At 37.9% G+C, this 21810-nt stretch overlaps 1 protein-coding gene across 5 annotated transcripts in view; it reads right to left on the reverse strand.

Annotated features, from left to right (window-relative positions):
- Zmat1 (zinc finger matrin-type 1) overlaps positions 1-21810 on the reverse strand; it is a 55494-nt gene that overhangs the window by 10411 nt on the left and 23273 nt on the right. For 2 of the 5 annotated variants that reach the window (XM_040744408.1, XM_040744407.1), the window contains 3 exons: positions 5028-5129; positions 4769-4943; positions 2199-2264 (listed from right to left, as the gene is read on the reverse strand). In XM_040744408.1, coding sequence (XP_040600342.1) covers positions 2199-2264; positions 4769-4943; positions 5028-5048 — 262 coding nt within the window. In that variant the 5' untranslated portion in view covers positions 5049-5129. Of the gene's footprint in view, positions 1-2198; positions 2265-4768; positions 4944-5027; positions 5130-6323; positions 6844-19474; positions 19785-21810 lie in introns of those variants that run through there. The other 3 variants (XM_005072482.4, XM_013115174.3, XM_040744406.1) reach the window with 3 other exon arrangements.

Below are 21810 nucleotides of genomic sequence, written 5' to 3' on the forward strand. Positions count from 1 at the left end.
TGTTTTAGCACTTTGAACCGCACTGTGTAGGAAACTGCAATAGTACAAAGGGAAAGCACTTGAGATAAAGATTCATTAATAGTTCACTGATTCATATATTAAACTAATCTCTACTGATGTTGGAGTAGTCCTATGCTTGTTTTTATGTCTCGCACTAGAAACAGAGATGAATTACATGACATTTGCTCCCTTAAAGACCTTAAACTGAAATGGGAGAAAAAGCACGTAGAGAGATAAGTAGACACACAGAAGGGTAGGCCGTCTAAGGGAAGAAAAGGACTTCCAGGTAGCAGCAGAATTTTTAAGAATGAGTATGAACTAGTCAGAAGCAGGTTATAGAAATATTTAAGACAACAAGGGAGGAGGGGTATGAGCAATAGTACAAATAAAAGAAATAAGATAATGTTATTGGAAGCCATACAACTTACAGGTACTGACCTGCATAGGTAACAGCAGGTCAGCATCAGAGGACAAGCATGGAGCAGAGGAAAATGAAAAGAAGATAGCTGTAGCATTTAGATTTCATCCTTAGAAGATGGAAAAACAGTGAAGAAATTTCAAGTCCGACAGTGTCAGGGAAATATTTGTATTTTGAATGGAACACTCCAGTTATTGAACTGAGAGTGCATTCATGGAGACAAAACCAGCGGGAGGCAAAGTATTTAGAAGACTATGATCCTGTGTTTTCAGGTTTCTTACGTATAAATCATTCATAGGTCTTGTTAAAGGAATGATTCCTTTTATCTAATAAGCTCTCAAATGATACCAACAATGCTGGTCCACACCTCACAGTCTGACTAGCAAAACCCAAAGAATATGTAAAGACCTATAGTAGTGTAGGAAGAGTACTGATGGAATTAAGAGGACAGTAATAATTTAGAAGGTAAAATAATCATAACTTGGCACTCCATTAGCTTTAGAAACCTATGACTGTGGTATTGGGATGCTTACAGTTAACTATAGGGTTTTACTTTGGAACAGTATTGATTTCAAATGGCTTTGAGGTGTCCAAGTGCAATATTATCTACCATTTTGACATGCAGTCTAGATTTGATGGACAGGTTATAAGAATATAGATGACAGGTAAAACCAGAGGAATACACGGAATTGTACTTGTAGTGTCAGGCCAATAATGGAACCTGGGAGCACCTAAATCTAGGCAGTGAACTGACAAAGAGCTGACATAGAAAGCAAATAAACAGAAATAAAGAAGAACCAGACTATAAGGTGTTGTGCAGGAAAAGAATAGAGTTTTAAGAAGTAAAGAATCATGAATGTTTTCACATGGATCAGAAAGTCTATCTAGTAAGAAGAGGTGAAACGTAATGAATTGGAGAGAAGGGAGAGGAGAGAATATGAGAGGGCAATAAGAAACACTAGAAGTGAGAAGGTGCTTGCATGTATGTGGTGGGGACGTAAAAACATAATGAAAGAACACATATATTTCTCCAGTCAAGGCCAGTCTCTATGTTGTACCTGAAATTTTGCTAGCCTTTCTTAGCTCCAAGCCATCTGATCATTTTTTAACCTTTCTACTTATATCAGTCAAAATCGTAGAAATCTATGGACTGTGATATTTCATTTCCTTTGTTAGCAAATTATGTGCATAAACTATATAGTTGTAGTCTGAAATGAGGTATTATTAACTAGTTTACATATTTTCTTCTTTAGGGAGAATGGTATCTATTTATATTATCAAGAATGACTAGTTAGCATCATTTTCGTTGTAGCATACTAACTTGAAATACATCTTTAAAATAACATGAAATTACACACACACACACACACACACACTAGTGTATGATTTTGAAATTAAGAGACATAAAAGACTTTCTAGTTCTCACATCCTAGAAAAACAAATCAAAACACATGGACTTGATTGCTTGAATACTACCAGTTCTTTCATTAACAAAAAAGGAAGTGGTTTACAAGTAAACTAGCATGTTTTATAAACTACAAACCTCCTGTGAAAACTTTTTCCTGATTGCCATTTGCATTTAATTGTGCCCGAAGACATTTCTCTGCTATTTAGCTATAAATGTTTTCCTAGTTTAATTTCTCTTTGCTCCTAATAAAATGTTGTGGAGCATTAGCAGATTATTAAACGAAGCGGGGAAGGGCTTAAACTATCTTCTTGGATTATTCAGATCCAAAGCACTGCTAGAGGTAAGAGGAGTAGTTTTGTCTTTATTCCTTACCTGGAGGAGGCTTCACAATAACGGACTTGAGGAAGGTTGGTGCTGCTGAAGTAGTATTGGGTTTATCTGCAGAAATAATTGTAATGAGACATTATCAACATGTGATCAGATATTAGAACTGCATCTATTGTAAAGTATTAAAGAAAGTCTCTAAAAATTAAAGAAAGTCTCTAAAACCCGCTATCTTTCTATATTTTCAGCACAGGACTTCTGGATAAAGGAAATTAAGTGAAGGCTCCCCTATGAGATAAATGTGAATATTAGTACACTAAGGATATGGGAAGAAAGGACTATTTACTTCCAACATTGCTTGACCATTATCATTTAAGGAAACTATAGAGGCATGGGAGCCATTTCAAGATGATTCTTTTGTAGTTCACAGGATAAATCAGACAGCATGAACTTCTAAGTTGATATTTTTCTCAAACAACATATCCATTCTCTCTTGATTTGTGATGTTTACACCAGGATGAACTCTTAGCAATTAATAGCCTGAAACTAAATGTTTTATTGTCTGTCTCTTTCAATTGATTTCATTCTTGAAACAAAAAAATGAATTTGGGGACTGTAGGTAAGATATTTACAAAATGGTTTCTCTTGTAAGGCACAATGACTATCCCTCTTTAAATCAACAGATAGGAAAACAAGCATATGACAATTTAAGAGACTAGAATAAATATAAAACTTAATTTTAGTTTACTTATTAGAAAAAATTATATTAATATACTGAGGTAACGACTTTTCTCTGAACAATACCTATATGATACTCTGGATATTAATGCTGGTGATTTTTTTTCAGGAATGAATGCCTTACTGACACAGTATTAAAGCTCTTAAGAACATGCTAAATTGAGCCAGGCAGTAGTGGAACCCATCTTTAATCCCAGCACTTGGGAGACAGAGGCAGGTAGAACTCTGTGAGTTTGAAGCCAGCCTGGTATACAGAGTGCATTCCAGGACAGGCTCCAAAGTTACACAGAGAAAACCTGTTTTAAAAAACTAAAAACACAACAAAACAAAGGAATGTGCTAAATTACTTGTTTAGCTGATCAAACATCATTTTTTTTGGTAGCATGCAAAAATTTCAAGATATGAGCTGTTTTCCAAAAATATACTCTGCCAATTTAGGTAATTCAGTGGAAGCTCTTTCATTTGTTCATTTGAATAGATGAAGAGGCAATGTTCTATAATTCTTTGTAACCTTGGAATTTAGTACACTGTAATTACTCCCTGGTACTTCATATTTATAGAAGCAAAAGAATGGATTATTAGGATTGGAGGAAATTCAGCAATTTAGTTTCCTCTTTTCATTTTTTATTAAATTAGAAACAATCTTATTTTACATATCAATCCCAGTTCCCTCTCCCTCCTATGCTCCCATACCCCCCACTGATGCCCCATCTCATCCCCCTTATGCTCCCCAGGGAGGGTGAGGCCTTCCATGGGGAATCATCAAAGTCTGTCATATCATTTGGAACAGGGCCAAGAGCATCTCTCGTGTGTCTAGGTTAAGAGAGTATCCCTTCTATGTGAAATGGGCTGCCAAAGTCCATTTGCGTACTAGGGATAAATACTATCAGAGGCCCCATGGACTTCCAAGGCCTCCTAGCTGACAGCCACACTCAGAGGGCCTGGTTCAGTCCTATGCTGGTTTCCCAGCTGACAGTCTGGGGTCCATGAGCTCCCCTTGTTCAGGTCAGCTGTTTCTGTGGGTTTCCTCAGCCTGGTCTTGACCCCTTTGATAATCACTCCTCCCTTTCTGCAACTGGATTCCAGGAGTTAGGCTCAGTACTGCTTCCATCAGCTACTGGATGAAGGCTCTAGGATGGCATATAAGGTAGTCATCAATCTCATTTTCGGGGAAAGGCATTTAAGGTAGCCTCTCCACTATTGCTTAGATTCTTAGTTGGGCTCATCCTTGTAGATCTCTGGACATTTCCCTAGTGCCAGATTTCTCTTTAAACCTAGAATAGCTCCCTCTATTATGGCATCTCTTTTCTTGCTCTTTCCTATTCGTCCCCTGACTCAATCTTCCTGCTCCCTCATGTCCTCCTCTCCCCTCCTCTTCTCCCCTTCTCTATCTCCTAACTCCCTCTCCCCTCTCCCCGTGTTCACAATTTGCTCAGGAGATCTTGTCCTTTTCCCCTTCTCCAGGGGATAAGTACACTATACAGTACACATAGTATAGTATATAACGGTACTGTAGTGAAGTCATTGATCTGAATAGACAAGTGAGATGAAGTTTTAGAAAGTAGTACATCAAAAGATTATACCAAGGGGGTATAAAAAATACCCAAGATTTTTGATTTCTCTAGCTGCTTATTGCTATTTATAAAATAAAGCAGTCACTTGCTTTATGTGGATTCAGTGAAACAAATAGTGGCCATAATACTTCTTAAAATTTAGTTAGCAATTATCTCCACAGACAAGGACACAGAAAGCAATTTACTAAGCAGAAGAACAATCAAGTTGCTTGAACTGCAGTGAAACTTTGCTTCCCAAAAGGGACGGTACAGTGTGGGAAAAAGAGAGATTATGTATCTGAGACAAAGAGATGAATACAATCTTACCCATCTTTGGTTGACATCCTGATGGAGCTACTCTATCATGATCTTCCAGTAATTGCTTCTGATCTTGCGGATGGCTCTTTCCCACATAGTGAGCCTGAGCAACTGCCGAGGAGTCAAAACTCATGTTGCAGAAACCACTAAATTTGTTTCTGTCGACTTCTGCACTCTTGTACACCTGTAAAAATCACAATCTTTTTATTTTGGAAAGATTAAAAAAGCTGACAGATCAGAATTATAATTTTTAACACAGACAACTCACCTGAGAATTCTCAACATGCATGTTCACTTTTCTAGCAGGCACTTGGTTTTGTTCCCCATGCACTTGAAAATAGAACTTAACATTTTGAGCATGTATTTCACTCTGAAAAAAAGATGTGGTCTCGTTTATTTAACAATAGACACCTAAAATGTACACATCTCTGAATGTGAGGTCAGGACACATCAGTTTTTGTTTTTATTTTTCAAGTCAGGGTTTCTGTGTGTAACAGCTTTGGCTGGCTGGCTCTGTAGACCAGGCTGGCTCAAACTCAGAGATCCACCTGTTTTTGCCTCCCAGGTGATGGGATTAAAGGTGTGCACCACCACCACTCCGCAGGAGACATCAATTTTAGCAGACTTAGCATTAACTTTTTTGTTTTGCCATCAGGACCTTGAATAGGCTAGGCAAGTGACATACATTTGAACTACAGCCTCAACCCATGACTACAATAAATAGAAAGAATTTCACTCCTTTTAAATTTCTAAACTCTAGTTAAAATTAAATTATTCTACAACTTAGAAGTCAGTACTTTTCTGTTTTTAATATCGTGTTAAACATTATAATGGGTTTAATTATGACATTTTCATGCATGTATATATTTTCATTATATTACATATTATCTCTTTTCTCCTCTAGTGCGTGCTAATTCCCTTTCCAACTCACTACCCCTTCTACTTCCATGTCTTTTTATGTGTGCCGCAATGATCCTCATTAGGATAACGTACATGAAAATTAGTAAAAGATATTTACAGGTTGTGAGCACCTTATTAGTGACTACATCACTGCAGAAAATCTCTCCCTTTCCCAGCAACTGCCAATTGCCAATAGATGCACAGGGCCTTGTAATCTCCTGCCTCCCAGTAACTGTTAGCTGTCAATGTATCTGGGGATAGGATGGGGGCTTATGAGCCTCTTCAACCTCAGCGACAGGAAGCTGACAAGCCAAATCAATAGTCTATATTTATTATAAAGGAAGACTCTAGGAGTTCTACAGCATTGCTCAAAGTTGCTAATACCTACATTATATTTACTACAATAACAGAGATTACAAAGGAAGACAAAATGATGTGAAGAAAAGAAACTTTGTGGTCAGAACAAAACCACTGAGTTTAATCTAGACTCCCTAAACTTAAATTTGTATGTGATTATCTTTTCCTGAGCCAACATTCTTGTCTGTCAAATGGAAGTGTTACCATGTTTCAGGCTCTTAAGTTAATCAAGATGACTTATATGAAGCTAACTAGCTACACTTAAAAATATGATTTCTCATCTTTGTTCCCACTGCATTTAACCAACCTCATAATGGGAAATCCTTTCTGATTCAAGATGCAGTACCACTCCACATGCTTGACAAAAGTTATCTGTAAAATATGCAGATCTTTCTTGTCCATCACAGGTGGCATCTATCAATAAAGTAAAGAAAAAATCTACCATATCAATGAAGTTTGAATTAACCAAATTTTCATATTTGGGAGTATGTAGTAACAGCCCTTTCCTCAAATATGCCATTTAATGTGATATTTATATGTATATATATATATTTGTGTGTGTGTACATGTATACACACATATAAATATATTTAATGTATAATATGGAAATAGTTACCAATTTAGAGTGGCAAGTCCAGGCAATAAAATTGTAAAGCAATAGTTAAATGGACACAACTGACTTCACGAAACTTCACAGAATGATTTAAGGAATCGGTAATGAAAGGCTGAATTAAAAAGAGAGACTTAGCCAGGCATTGGTGGCACACGCCTGTATTTCCAGCACTTGGGAGGCAGAGGCAGGCAGGCCTCTGTGAGTTTGAGGCCAGCCTGGTCTACAGAGCGAGTGCCAGGACAGCCTCCAAAACAACACAGAGAAACTCTGTCTCGAAAAACAAAACAAAACAAAACAAAAGAGACTTGGTATTTTGCTTTACATAAGACAATCCTAAGAAATGTAATACAATCCTAAGGTATATAAGACTGTCATATGATATATGACTCCAGTGTTATTTAAAAGTCACAACTGTATAAAATGGGCAAATTTCTCCCATCATTGCAAAAATACCAGGGCATGTATTTGTAAACACACAAATTTCACGTAAGTCTCCCTTTAAATATATAAATTAATGCTTATGTACTACAATCAAGAAGTTTATGCTGTAGTGACTGTGTCCATAACAAACAGCACATATCCAATAGTTTTATATCTATACTTTAGGTCCACATTTACATCTAATGTTCTTAACAGATTCAGTGGATTCTTCTGTCAATGTTCATTGGTTTATTGATATGTTATTAATCAAAATAACCATACCTTTGCTTATTATTTGGCTTTTTAAATGAGTAAGTTTGTGTAACACTCACTTTCATGGATGCTATACTGAATAAATAAAAGTCTTACTAAAATACAATATACTCAATTTCTAACAATGATAACTATACATACACACAGAGAGAGATAGAGATAGAGATGAGAGAGAGAGATAGAGATAGAGATAGATACAGGATGATCTAAATTAAATTTAAACGTATTTAGCTCTGGAAAATGGGGCAGACAAGAGAAGAAGACTTAACATTTTATTCACTTTAACTCTTGTTTTGTAAAAGGCTTTCAGGGCTTTCTCTATACTGTGAAGATAGACATGAACAAAATGGTAGGACCTCTATTTAAATAATTATCCATTCACAAAATACTTTGCAGTAGTTAAGGCTGTAGAGTACAGTACCTGAGTGTCTTACAGAAATAAAATATATTGAATAGCATAAGATGGGAACTTTTGTTTGCCTGTATCATTCCTTACTCAATCCTAGGTAGAAGAAAATTAAGGAAGACACTTTCTGTGTGTGAGGAAGAAGCCGGTAATGAAAATTGTGTTTTACTTTGAACCCTAATAGTGGGCACACTTTGCTAAAACTTAGCACCTAGAAGACACCCAAAAGCTTCAGACTAATCAGCCAGGTGTCTCCAGATCGAATTTCCAAGCCAGCTCTGGGAACATATTGTGTCCTGCTGTTTCAGGCTCTAGGACTGTGCAATAGTTTCAGTTTACAGGCTGCTCTTATGTCTGGCAAGCCTCCTCTTAGCACCAGATTGACCTGATAATCAGGCTGATTCCTGTAAGTCCTGGTCCATCAGACCAGCCCACATGGACCACAACCTAGTGAGCTACTGTGGATACAAGCTCCAGACTTGTACTTGAAGACAGAATCTTCAGTTTGCCACAGTGCCAGCCAGGACATTATAGCTCTAGGTTAATACCTGCAGCATCACCTACCATTCTAGACCCTGCAGTCCCATGCTCTCGAAGGCCAGTGTTAAGGTCTGTTCCATAGACCTTAGAGCTGGACATCTCCCCATAGACCCAGGTTCCAGCATTAGTCTTATGTAACCAGTTCCAGGCTGGCTCCTGGAGCTTCAAGTCTTAGATTATGCCCTTATATACCTAGTCATTCCCCAGGAACTGAAGTCCCTATACTTCAGGATGTTCAGTGACGTACAAGTTCCAGGACTATCCTTGTGCATCCAAGCTCCAAGCCCATCCTTAAAAGATCCAGGCTCTGGGCACATTCCTAAATAACTGACTAATAAGTCTACCACACTGGATTCAGATTTCAGGGCCAGTCCCAAGAATGTGGGCATACCCATTTGCTGACCTAATCAGGAAAGCACACAAGGATACTAGCAGTAAGCGTTCTAGAGGATCACATCATGGGGACTGTCACAAATTTTTGAACAGGAATTCCCTGGGTGGCAAAATAACATTACTACTGAAGGAAATTTTCTTGAAGAAACTGTCATTCTCCATCTGGGAATCCCTCCCTCCCATTCTTGGGTGTTCTTTCTTTTCCTTAATAGACCTATGTCTACTGTATTTAAAATAGTATTGTTAAGACTTACTGTCTTTAACTTATTTTTTTCAAACATGGCTTGGTCTATTTTTGTCTATCAAATGACACAATATACCCAGGTTCAAAATCTCAGCCATTCTCTTCACTGAATTAGTGATTCCTCACAATTCTGACTTATAATATTCTTTCCTATCACTTCTTCCTTCAAATCCCATGTAACAATACTTTAGTTCATGCCCTCCATGTATTCCAACATGATTTAGCTTCACTGATACTAATTAAACTTAGCTTCAAAATATTACGTTACATATTCTGGGATGAAATAGGCAAAAAGAAGAATATAATTGCGGATCTTTTCATGCTAAACCCTTAGATCTTAACACAAATGTATACAGTAAATAGTATTTTGTGCATTCTGAATTAGGAAACCGGGAGCAAGTGAAATTGAAATAAACTGCCATGTTTTCTTTGGTGGAGTGGATGTCTATCCTTTTGTTTTACTTGATTCTTTCCATTACACATACACAACTGTTATACATGTTGGAAATGACTAATCACTAACTCCAAGGAGAGTACAAATGAGTAAGGAAGATAATACGTGTATGAAAAAAAATCTATAATCCCCAGACCAAAATGTTTCAGGTGCTAAAAGATGTAAGAGGGTACAGTACACACGGTATATTCTTTCTGAGGGAATTAGAATGAAAATTATACATAATAAGCCTTGTCTAAGCTTTAAAAATACATGTAAACAATGTCACTAAGCTATAAATAAAAATGAAATAATAACATTTGCAGGAAAATGGATGGACTGGAAATCATGCTAGGCGAAGCAAGCAAGGTTCTAGGAGACAAATACTATATGTTTTCTGGCATATGTGGAACCCAGATTTAAAGTTATATGCATGAGTATATACCTGTGTATATATATGTGCATATGCATGCATGTGTGTGTGCATATCATCAAGCTAGAAAAGGGATTGTGAAAGGGCAGGAAGAGATCTTAAGGGAGGGGTGGGGGAAAAAGAGAGACAAGGAAGCAGAAGGGGAATTATTTTCAAGGGGTGGCAGAGAACCAACCATAGGAAGCACAGGCACAGCCGAGGGCAGTGGGGAAGGAGGACAAATTAGAACAATGTATAATGATACATACAAGAAAATACCAAGATGAAACACCTTACTTTGTGCATTAAATAAAAATACTAATACACATTTTAAAATGAATAAAAATAAAAGTATTTCAAGGCAGGCAATAGTATGAATAATAATGGAAGGCTCAGAATGGAATCAAATAATAACAAGCTACTTTAGGGTATTTGAATTTACATTGGAGAGAAATGAGTGACTCAACATAGGTATATCAATTAGCCATCAGTTGCAGGTTTGAGGCTTGAACCAGAAAAGTGGCCATAGATACATAAAGAAAAGACCTACCTCTCAAAACCAAAGGGCATTTAAGCCTGAGCTTAGCATTTGCTATCAATACAGCAGACATTTAGATCTATTACGCGTAAGCTTAAGTAATGCTGCTCCTGATAAGAGGTAGAGATTCCACATTACCATCTACAATTATCATCAGTGGCAAATTCTCTCTGCTATTGTAACATGGAAGCATTGAAGTTCTGAGATTAGTGTATATAAAATTGAAATACATGAAATGAGAAATTATAAAATATGAGTGATGATTCACTATTGAAGTATACTTAATATACCAATCCTTTGTTATATTCCCAGAGAAATTTGCACATTTCTTCTTTTAGAGCACTAGTCACAATAGTCAAAGTATGGAACTAGTCATGATGCCCATCAACAGATAAATGGATAATGAAAACATAGTACATATACACAAGGGTTTCGTTTATACATAAGAATGAAATTATATGAACTACAGGAAAATGAAGGGACATATGAAAAAATTAGCTAGACTCTGACAAATACTATGTTTTTCTCCTATGCAGAATCAAGACTATGTCATATACCAAGTGTTTTATCAAAGACCCATGTTAAGATATGATTTACCTCTATTTAATGTAGAATTCAATTTAAATGCCCTAATGAAACCTATCATTTGGTTCCAACCTAAGCTTTCCATTATTATTTATATACTTGTCTTATTTGAGATGCTTTTATTCTATAATTTTAGTTAACATGATCTACTTAATTTTATATATATGCATTAAAATCAAAGACTGGTCATGTCAAGTGATGATGGGGTCTAAAAGGAGAATAAGGGTATATAGTAAATGAGACTAATTGGGGAAAGAACTACAAATATTAAATATATGCTTTTCAGAAAGAAAGGGATAATGAGAAAAGGGGAACTAAGCCAAGGAAGGCTAAGAGCAGTATGAATAAATCACAACAATATGTTTGTATTAAAACGTCATAGAGATTATTTTATATTTCATTATTTTGTATTCTAACTCAAAAATACCAATATCAATAAAACATCAAACAAAAAATGTGCTAAGGATTTACTTTAATTTTATCTAAATATCAAGTTGTCCTATTGATTCAAATATTATTGAATTTCAAATTTTGGAACACATTCTTACTTAGGGTTTCAGGGTTGGGGATAGGACTCATCTGGCAGCATGTATCATGTTCTGAGTTCAATCCCAAGCATTGCATAAACCGGCGATGGGAGTAAACATCTATAATCCTAGTACTCAGAAGCTAGAAAGATGTTAAGAAAGAGCACTAAAACCCACACCTAGGATTTATGATTCAATAGTTCTGGGCTAGGGCTCAAACTATAAATTATGCAAAAGTTCCCTGCCAATACCAATGGTTCTGGTACAGCAACAGTACTTCAAACACTACATAGAGATTTTACTAGACCTACTTTGCTTCCCTAACACATGCAAGCATAAATCCCTTCCTTCTAGGATAATATTCTTTCAATTTTTAGAATTATTATGTCTTTCTTCTTTCCCTTTATCGTCACTTATTTTGTGAATTAACTGCAGTTCCTTTAACCACATCCCTTTAACGATGTCATAATAATTACTAGTAAAAAGGGACCATCCTTTTGTTGTTGTTTTCATGTTATGAGATGATGTCTCATTATGTAATTCAGGCTGGCCTTGAACTTACATCCTCAGCCTCCTAAGTGCTATTATTACATGTGTGACAACTGCACTCTGCTCCATCTTCTTTTTTTTTTAATTCTGAAAGACATGAAATTTATCATTGCAGCCATTTTAAATATGTGGTTCGGCAGTGTTAAGTATACTCAAGCCTTTATTTTGTGTACATGTCTTTGCTAACGTAGCCCAAGATAACTTTACACCATACTGCTGACTCACATTCAGCTGATTTCTAAGAAACACATGGCTCTATTCCACCTGGAGTTGTTTAAACTGTACTCCTTAAGAACACAATTACATAGACAGAAAGATTTCTGCACCTCAATGCAGATCCAATATATTACTTCTATTTACATTTTATTCTGCTATGTTCAACTAATCATTTCAACCTTTAAAGATCCCCTTTGGTCTAGTGAGATGGCACAATGGGTAATGGTGCTTGCTGCCAGGCCTAAAGATGTGGGTTGGAGTCTCAGAACCCACACAATGGAAGGACAGAACGTATTTCTACTAGTTATCATGACCACCATACGCATGCTGTGGTATATGTCAACACACACCACCTCCCTCCAAATTAAAAAATAAGATTTCTTCAGTCTTAATTTTTTTTACCAAGAGGATTGTATAAGTTGGAGTTCTACTGAGAACAAACTCATTGTTCTTAAGGACCAGTCTATGCTGTCCAATTTCCCCTCAAGCTGCATGTCCCCTACATCATTCATCATGAACGTGATTCTATCAGCTCAAAAGTGAAATGTGAAGCTTGTGGGGGGGAGATTAGTGGTCTTCTCAAAGTCACACACCTACTATGGATTAGAGCCAGGATTCAAATCTCATTCTGCCCAAGTGTTCCCTGAGAGCTACTTCTTAAAAAGGTCCAAGTGTTGAATGAAAGGTTTTTCTTTAGAAGCTATTTTGACTGAAGCTATTGGCAACTGATAGCTGCTGGGAGACAGAGAGTCAGCTTTCTTTTCTTTCTTTTTTTTGAAACACTTTTAAAATTATATATTTAAATTTGAAACAAGCTTCAGCTTTCTTGATGTGACCCAAGTTACCAGCACTCCCTAATAGAAAGCCTTCCTTTTAATGAACTAGTTCCCAGAGAGCACTTTGGCCCCTAAACTGAAGTGTTTGTCAAAGAATTGGGATTTAGGAACTGAGGCATTAGTGAAGAAACCGGAGGGATAGTATCTTCTTTTTCTTCCACTTTTTTTTCTTTACACACCAGACCAGGAGAAACAGCACTGCCAGATTCATCCTGCTACTAACTAGTTAGTTGTTGGACAAAGGCTAACCTTTCAGATTTCTATTTCTAAAGTTTATTTTGTACTTGACTTTATTTCTTAAACTTTTGTTTTGGTATCATGATGCCAGTGATCCTCTCTTGCATACCATCTACGAAGATTATTTGAAATGAAACAGTAGTTTTGTGACAAATTATAAATGGTATCAGCTAACAGAGTTCATCCATTTCAATGTAATGTATTTATGCTTAAGTGTGGATTCAGCCTTTGGTAGGAGAATGAATCAACACTAGTTTCCTATTAGCAAAAATGTTTTAGTGGGGGTCTGGTGGTATACACCTTTAATCCCAGCACTTAGAAGGCAGATATAGGCAGATCTCTGTGAGTTTGAGGCTAGCCTGGTCTACACAGAGAGTTCTAGGCCAGCCAGGGAAGCACTGTGAGACCTCACCTCAAAAGGTGTTTTGTTATTTTATTTCCTTCCTACATGGAAACCTCATATAATTTGGGAAAATAACATGCATAGTAATTTGGAGTAAGGTTAGGGTTTGTTCTATAGTGATAGGTAACAGGAAAGAAAGGTTTAATTAGTAAAAAGATGTATAGCCTTGAGTGAAACATTCTAAACTATTCTAAACTATTTTCACTGAATAAAAAAATAAAACCTACAGTTTCTAATTCCCAGGATCTGACAAAAGACGTTTTTCTCCAAAATGATCAATACATGTTCTATACTCAATAAAAGTATGATTATTTACTTATCTAGAAGCTTTGAAAATTTTATTTACTAGCAGATAGATATAAGCACCCTGGTTCAGTTCAGTGTTATTTAAGAGACCATCAGTTCCATAGTTTTCAACCTTGACACTTCAGTCACTTTTTAGGCCACATAACTCATTGCTGAAAGGCTGTCCTATGCACTCTAAGTATTTGGCAGCATCCATGGCTTCTGACCAGTAAGCTGGTAGTAGCAGTCCCCAGTATAAAAACCAAATGTATCTGGAAACATTGCCAAATGTTCTTTGTGGGGTTAAAACCACCTACAGTGTAGAAAAAGAAAGGGCTAGGGAGCATAGAAGAAATGAAGGATTGAGAGAGCTCAAAATTTCAATTTGTGATCCTAAGTTTATATGGATTTAAAAAAAATAATTGCAACAGTCTAGGGAAAGACAATAGCAATAGCAGAGGGATGCTCTTAGGTAATTTATAGTTATGAATATTAATAGTGGTAATATTCTATACTTAGGAATTAGTAGAGTTTCCTGTATTGATTAAACGCTCATTCAGTTTATATCATAATGTATGCTTTGATGATATAAAAATTAATCCACTCTACAGAAATTTACTTTTTCGTTGGACTGTGCCTTTGCAAACAGCTAAGCTGTCATGTTGGAGTAAAATAACTTTAACCCCTGAATCAAGAATAATGCAACTGCATTCGAAATCTAAATGGTTATATTTGAAACTTTCTCCTCATACTACACACCAGGAAATTTAGGGTGAAATAGATTTTTTTGTATCAAATTTATGCTATCTTTATGCACACTGAGTATTTGACCTTTGTAACAAGAAGCCTTTGTGGCTAGGGAGCTCAGGAGTCATGCATATGAAGTCAGAAATACAGCTAGGGCTTGATTCCATGACAGCTGCTTCATATCAGATAGTCACTAGATATATGCTACTCATGCCAACAGTTCAATACATGGGAATGAATGTACAAGATTGTTTCAGATGGAAGGTAATTGAAGTTCTATCCTAGCAGTTACGTTAGGCTAAGAATATGACTAGTGATTATTTTTACATACTGATATAATTCAGGGAGACAGACACTAATAAATGGCCATTCATCTCACTCTAGACATCTCCAATCTGCCAAGTGTAGAAAATGGAAATTTAATTTTGTTTACTAATTATTTTTGTCAAACACCAGTATCAGACTCACAATATAATACGCTTTGGTGTGCCTATAGTACACAACATACCACAGAATCAGATTTATAAGAAATACTTGAACAGTACTGACAGTTCAGGAGTTTGATAAGTTATATTTAAAACTACACTTTCCATACTGATTGATTTGTGTTAGAGTTTTACTATGTAACACTACTGAGCCGTAGTTTCTTTTTTTTTCACTTTTATTCTGCGTCTGAGTGTACACTGGTGTATGTGTGTGTGGTATCTTCCTCGAGAGTCTCATCCACGTCCTTTGAGACATGGTCTTTCCCTGGCTTGGTTGTCAATTAGGCTAGATTGACTGGGTAGTGAGCCTTGGGGATCCTCCTGCATTTGCCTCTCCAATGTGGAGATTGCACGTGTGTACCACCATGCACATTTTTGGATGGGTTCTGAGGGACAGAACTCAGAGCCTTATGCTTTTGAGGCAAACATTTAACAAATGAGCTATGTCCACAGACCATTACTGAGTTGTTTTTTTATAGCTGTTTCTTTACAGATTTATTATTTTATTAATGTGTATTTGTGTGTATGCGCATAAATGTATGCCATGTACATGCATTAGCAGGCATCAGAGCCCCTGGAATTGGAGTTCCAGGCAATTGTGAGCCTACTGACATGGATACTGGGAACAGAACTTGGGTCCTCTGGAAGAATAATGAGTGTCCTTAAAACCCCTGAGTTGGGCTGAAGAGACGGCTCAGAGGTTAAAAGAACTGGTCACTGCTCTTCAAGAGGTCCTGAGTTCAATTCCCAGCAACTACATGGTGGCTCACAACCATCCATAATGAGATCTGGTGCCCTCTTCAGGCCTACAGGGATACATGAGACAGAACACTATGCATAATAAATAAATTAAATTAAAAAAAAAACCCTGAGTCATCCATCTAGGCCCATTACACATTACAGATGTTTCTAATTCATCTGTAAATTCTCAGCACTAGACAGTATGGTTTACACACACATTGGCATTCAATGATTACTTAGTAGATTACTTAGTAAATGAAGGAAAGATTAACAGGTTTTCTAATGGAGGACTTAGTGACAAATGACTCAAAGGTTTACTGAACACTAGGGAGACAAAAAGAAAGCCTTCGTAATTGCTATGAGAGGGTAATTGTCATGGAAACTATTTAGCAACTAAATTGAAATCCACAATGTTTTCAAATCTAAAATACAAACTCAGGACCTTTTTTGTTTTGTTTTTAAAGGGAAAAACAAATATGTGAGGGTTAAAAAACTACAAATACATGTAGCAATTTTGTCATAAATATTTTTGAAAAACTCCACTTAATGAAATGTGAAGTGTTCTAAAAAGCCTCCTGAGTCCCCTTATTCGTGTATTCTGTGTATTATGTCTTACTGCATATTATTTTCTTGGCATTTTTGCTTGTTTTAAGTTTGTTGTTCAATATCACAATAGAATTTTTGAAAACTTTTAACATTTCCTATATGACAATTTTTATTTCTACTGCCATTTGCTCATTACTAAGGTAGAAAAAAGTCCTTGCAAATGATGGCTACAATTATAACTGGGCCAGCAAATGATTTTTCAAACCACTTTCAATGATCTAATCAGGAGTTACGTTGTAACACCTGGGGTTCTGACAATACTCTGACATATTTTAGAGCCATAGTTCAACTAGGATTTAGGAAAAAGGACATTGGCATACAACCAAGCAATATTTTAATTGTCTTTTGTACACTATAACTAGAAAAGAAGTGCTTTGTAAATATCTAAACATGATTCTGAGGCCCAATAGTGTTTTGAAAATATTACAATGTATTAAATATCTACCATTTTAAATGAAAACATAAGGGGTTTTTAGTTTGGACTTCGGAGTTAATGAAGGATACTTAAATGAAATGTCAAATACTTTTAAGATAACAATTGCACTTGTTTTTCTCCCTATCATAGTAAATTTTCTCAACAGTATTTCAACACAGATTTGGCTACTCAGGGAGTGTCAAGTGGTAACTGTGATCAAAGTTTCTTGTGATTTATGAATTACTGCTTTCATATATATACAGAAATTCCACCAAAAATTACCAATGTGAACTCCAAAGTTATCATTCATATTTTCAGATCAGAAATTAATCTCAGAGTTTGTCTTGTCCAACTTATTTCAGAAATGGAAGCCCAAATCAAGGACATTTGGGATTAATTCAGGATCACCAAGTCTAGTAGTTTTATGAGCATCATAATCAGTATTTACTGTGCCAGACTTCAGATATTGTTTCTCCTTTATTAGATTATCTTTTCTCACATTTTTCATTTGTGTGAGCATGTGTGTGCCACAGTGTGTGTGCGTGCGTGCGTGCGTGCGTGCGTGCGTGTGTGTGTGTGTGTGTGTGTGTGTGTGTGTGTGAGGTCAGAGGATAACTTGCAGCAGTTGGCTCTCTCCTTTCATCTTGGGAGTTCCTGGAAATGAGCTCAGGTCCTGACTCTTGACAGCAGGCTCCTTTTCCTACTGTGCCATCATGCAGGCCCCTGAAATTCTCTCCCTTATAATCTGTTTATTATTTGCATATATTCAAAGACACTGCAACCAAAGCAGTTACACAGTGAGGCTAAAAGCCATTTTTTTCTATGAGATATATTTACAATGACTAGGTCACCAGAGCCAAACTGTTTGTTTGATGCCTACAAAACCGCGCTCACCTATTTGCTGGTTATAGACAAAATTTGTTATCCAAGTTAAAGCCAGCCATGGTGGCACAAACCTGTAATCCCAGCACTCAGGAGGTAGAGACTGGAGGATCAGTTGGTTCACTGCTACACAGTGAGTTTGAGGCCAGTGGAAACTACATGGGACCATGTCTCAAAACAAAACAGACAAAAAGGGGAGAAAAAAACCAACCACAAGATCCCTGTGAAATTTTAAAAGCCCTGGAGTTTCCAAACAATGGTATAATCCATGACTGATTGAAGACATTGGTCTTTCAAAGATTGTCTTCAGTAAGATTGTTTATAAATAAAGCATGATCATATCACAGTGGAGTTCCAATTTCTGTATTTAGTAGGTGGTATTTATATAATGTGCCCATTGCAAATATTATGGGGTATTTTTTTATTTCTTTGCCATCCCACCAAAGTGAAAGGTGTGAAACATTATGGAATTGCACGCATGGGTATGTAATTTATGAATGTGCAGAAATTATTTTACACGGTTAACTTTAATGAGTGTCCTTACCCAAGAAAAACGAAATTAAATTACTTCCTCTATTTTTACATTCACAATCTTTCACTTTGGATGTACATGGGCAAGATAAGGTAATCCAGCAAATATTTTACAGTAATTATCAAATCTGAGAGCTTCTGCAGCAGAATCAGTCTTAACCATTTAAGAACATTTCCAAAACTGCTTTAAAACACATTGCAATGGCAAATTTCACAGTCCAAGAGTAGGCTGTTTACAGATATATAATAGTCTGTGTGAAGATCCGCTTATATTCAAACCATCAAGAAATATCTTTCCGTGTTTGGCATAGTAAGTGTTGGTAGGTAGAACAACACTTACTTGAAACCAAAGAAATGTTAAAGATGGGCCCTGAAACCCTGTTTTACTAGGTCATAACCTCAAATACCAAAGAAAATTCTCCGAATGCTTTCCAAAATCTGTGCTTCTGCCAAACACTGTTTCTCTTCAGTACAGGCCTTACTGCTCCACAGGAGCATATGACCCTATCATCCAACAAATTCTACTTGAAAGCTCAAGTACACATGCTAACCTACCCAAATTGCTAAGTCCATCTCTCTGTAAACATCTCTCTACCGAGTTTCTACCCTGACTTTCTACACTGCAATATGCTGCATTTCCCCAGGGTCGGTAGGTGGGAGTTCTACCATCTGTGACATTTATGATAGTCCCTCTTTCCTTTCCCTGGCCCTGGAGAGCCAGCCACAGCACTTCTGCTCTGCCTTCTCTTCCCACATCGCACCTCAGAGTCCTACTTCACATAAAGTGTCTGGCTACGACAAAAATTATGTTTATTTTTTCCCTTCAAACTCCTGCCTTAAGACTATCTGCCATTCCTTTGCCTGGGGGCCTGGGGGTAAGGAGAGGTTAGGGATGCCCTTCACAGTTTCACTGGCACTCAAGGGCCTAATAAGGGAGGGTGGGGTGGGGTAGGGTGGGGTGGGATGGGACCAAGCCCAGCGGAGTGGGGCGGGACGGGGCGGGGCAAGCTTGGCCTTTACTGCGCCACAGCAGGTGGGGGGTGGGGCGGTGTCGAACCGCGCCCAGCCCGGGTTTCGGGCCGGCTGGAGACTGGCGGCGAAGGCGAACAGGCCGCCTTCGCGTCCCGGGACGGGAACTCACCTTCTCTGAGGCAAGGGCAGGTGTCTACTTTAAAACTACTGTCCCCCCTCCCCGCCGCCGCCATAGTGGAGCCGCCAAAGCTGCCGCCGCCTTCTCCACAGCACCGGCAAGTGAGCAGGCAGGGGTGGAGGTGGCAGAGGAGGGAGGCGCCAGCAAGGCCGCTGCCGCTGCCGCCGCATAGGCGGCGGCGGAGGCGACAGATTAGGGAGCTTCCCGAGGGGAAGACATCGCCAGCTGATCTACAGCTTTCGGCGACGCCACCTCCACCGCCGCCGCCGCCGCCGTCGCAGCCTGGCGCGCACAATTGCCCTGGCGTCTGGATTCCGTTAGGCTTTTTTAGCACCGCCTTCTCTCTAGCTCCACCTCTCGTCCCTCGCTTCCTCTTTTCCAACTCGTGCCCCGTTCTGGCTCCTGGGGTCCACCAATAGGGGAGCCGTGCACCCGCAGGACGCCTCCCTCTTCCCCCGTGGCTCTGCATCACGGACCTCCCTCCGGAGAGGAAGAAAAGATGGCCAAGGGCGAAGGGCAAAAAGCGCGGGATGTAAAAACAAATGTCCTTATACGGTGGGGACTGAAGCGCTAATCTAACACCCCTTAAAAAATATGTCAGCGTATGTATTGATCCCACCTCCACAAAATATCTCTAAAAGACGTTTTCTCCTGTTTTATAAACCCGAGTACGGAAAATTGAAATAAGCAGAATCTGTTACTACTGAAATAAGCAGAATCTGTTACTACAGTTTTCATGGGGCCTTAAACAACAGCTTAGCCATCTAAATTACGGTAAATCTGGTACTCAGTGGAAGGACTGAAATATTATCTGTATTTTGAAGTAAGTGCCATTTATAATTATTTTCTAGAGAAATTGTTTTAAAGATAGAACAGTTTTATAAGTAACTAAATTTAAGATTTTTCATTTTTAACACAAAAATGCTTATTATCATACCCAAATTAAATTTGAAAGGTTCCAATTGTTTTCCAGCAATGAGACTTATTTTTTAATTTTAAAATATTCAGTTTTATGTTTGCGTGTGTTCGTGTATGCAAGTACATTATGAAGTACATTCTGAAGCTCAAGGAGATCAGACAAGAGCCCCTGGAACTGAAACAGGCTGTTGTGAGCTGCCTTGCAGGTGTTAGGAACCAAACCCAGGTCCTCTGCAAGAGCAGTCAGTGCTCCTAACAGCTAGGCCATTTTCCCAGACACCACAAATGAAATTTAAAGGAAACATTTTCATCCTTGGTAATAGACTATTTGAAGTAAATTACTGCTTATATTCTTTAGGTATTCCCACCAGTGTTCATCAACTCTGTAAGGGTCAATGCATCAAAAATATCTTTTAAAAGGAAACACATGCCAGGTATTATAAATCTGCCCAAGAACTCATGGCTGAGGAGTTCATAGGCCCCACGGGTGAGCCTACTACTGTCTTGCTAAGTGGACAAAATAGCAAATTGCCCTCTAAATTCCTATCACTATACCCACAGAGTAGTAAAGTTCTCAGACATGACAGAGGTTTCTTTGTGCAGTGAGTGGTTGGATATTAATGTAGAAACTCACAGCTAGTCAAAAAGTGCAGAGATAAGTGTCTGTGGAGTGCTCAGCCACAAATGGGACACGTGTATTACATCCCCTCTTGGCAAGGCTCAGGAACAATCAAAGAAGACCCAGAGGTTGGAGAGGACTAGTAAAACTGTCTTCTGACTGAGACAGGGCCATTTTCTACAGGAATTCTCAGCTTGCAAAGGATCTGTACAAGAAGGAAGGGGGCTTATTTAGAGCCCCAACTGAAGAGCTATTGAAAAGTTGGAGACTTCTGGGGTAAAGAGGGTCAATTTTCTTTAGACTGTGGCCGCTGATAGGTCCACAGTGCTCCAGCAGATGGCCCCACAAGCATGAATGTATGAGCAGCACAAATTGGACTCACTGGGTTGTTAAAACAAACAAACAAAAAGGGCATGTAAGTGGAAGGATTTAGGGGAGGAGTAAAGGGGGAATATGATTAAAAATACATTGAGGCTATGTATGAAATTCTGGTAGAATTAAAAAATACCGTATATTAAAACTTTTGAGTCTTATTAACATGAAGGAAACAGACTTTTTACAGAGTTATCCAGAGATATGCAAATACTATTTTCTTGCTAGTAATAGCCCTAGTCCCCTTGCTTGGAAAATAAATTCAATCTCATGTTTTCACATTATCCTGGGATATAGAAATGGAACAAGAAATTTGAGCAGCAGAGGAAGTAAACTACTTTAATGCCAGGTGCTACATAGAGTTCAGTGTCTAACACTAACACACTTTTGCCCTTAGTGATTTACTTTATCTCTGACA

This window comes from Mesocricetus auratus, unplaced genomic scaffold, assembly GCF_017639785.1.
Source record: "Mesocricetus auratus isolate SY011 unplaced genomic scaffold, BCM_Maur_2.0 Super-Scaffold_100003, whole genome shotgun sequence".
Lineage (NCBI taxonomy): Eukaryota > Metazoa > Chordata > Mammalia > Rodentia > Cricetidae > Mesocricetus > Mesocricetus auratus.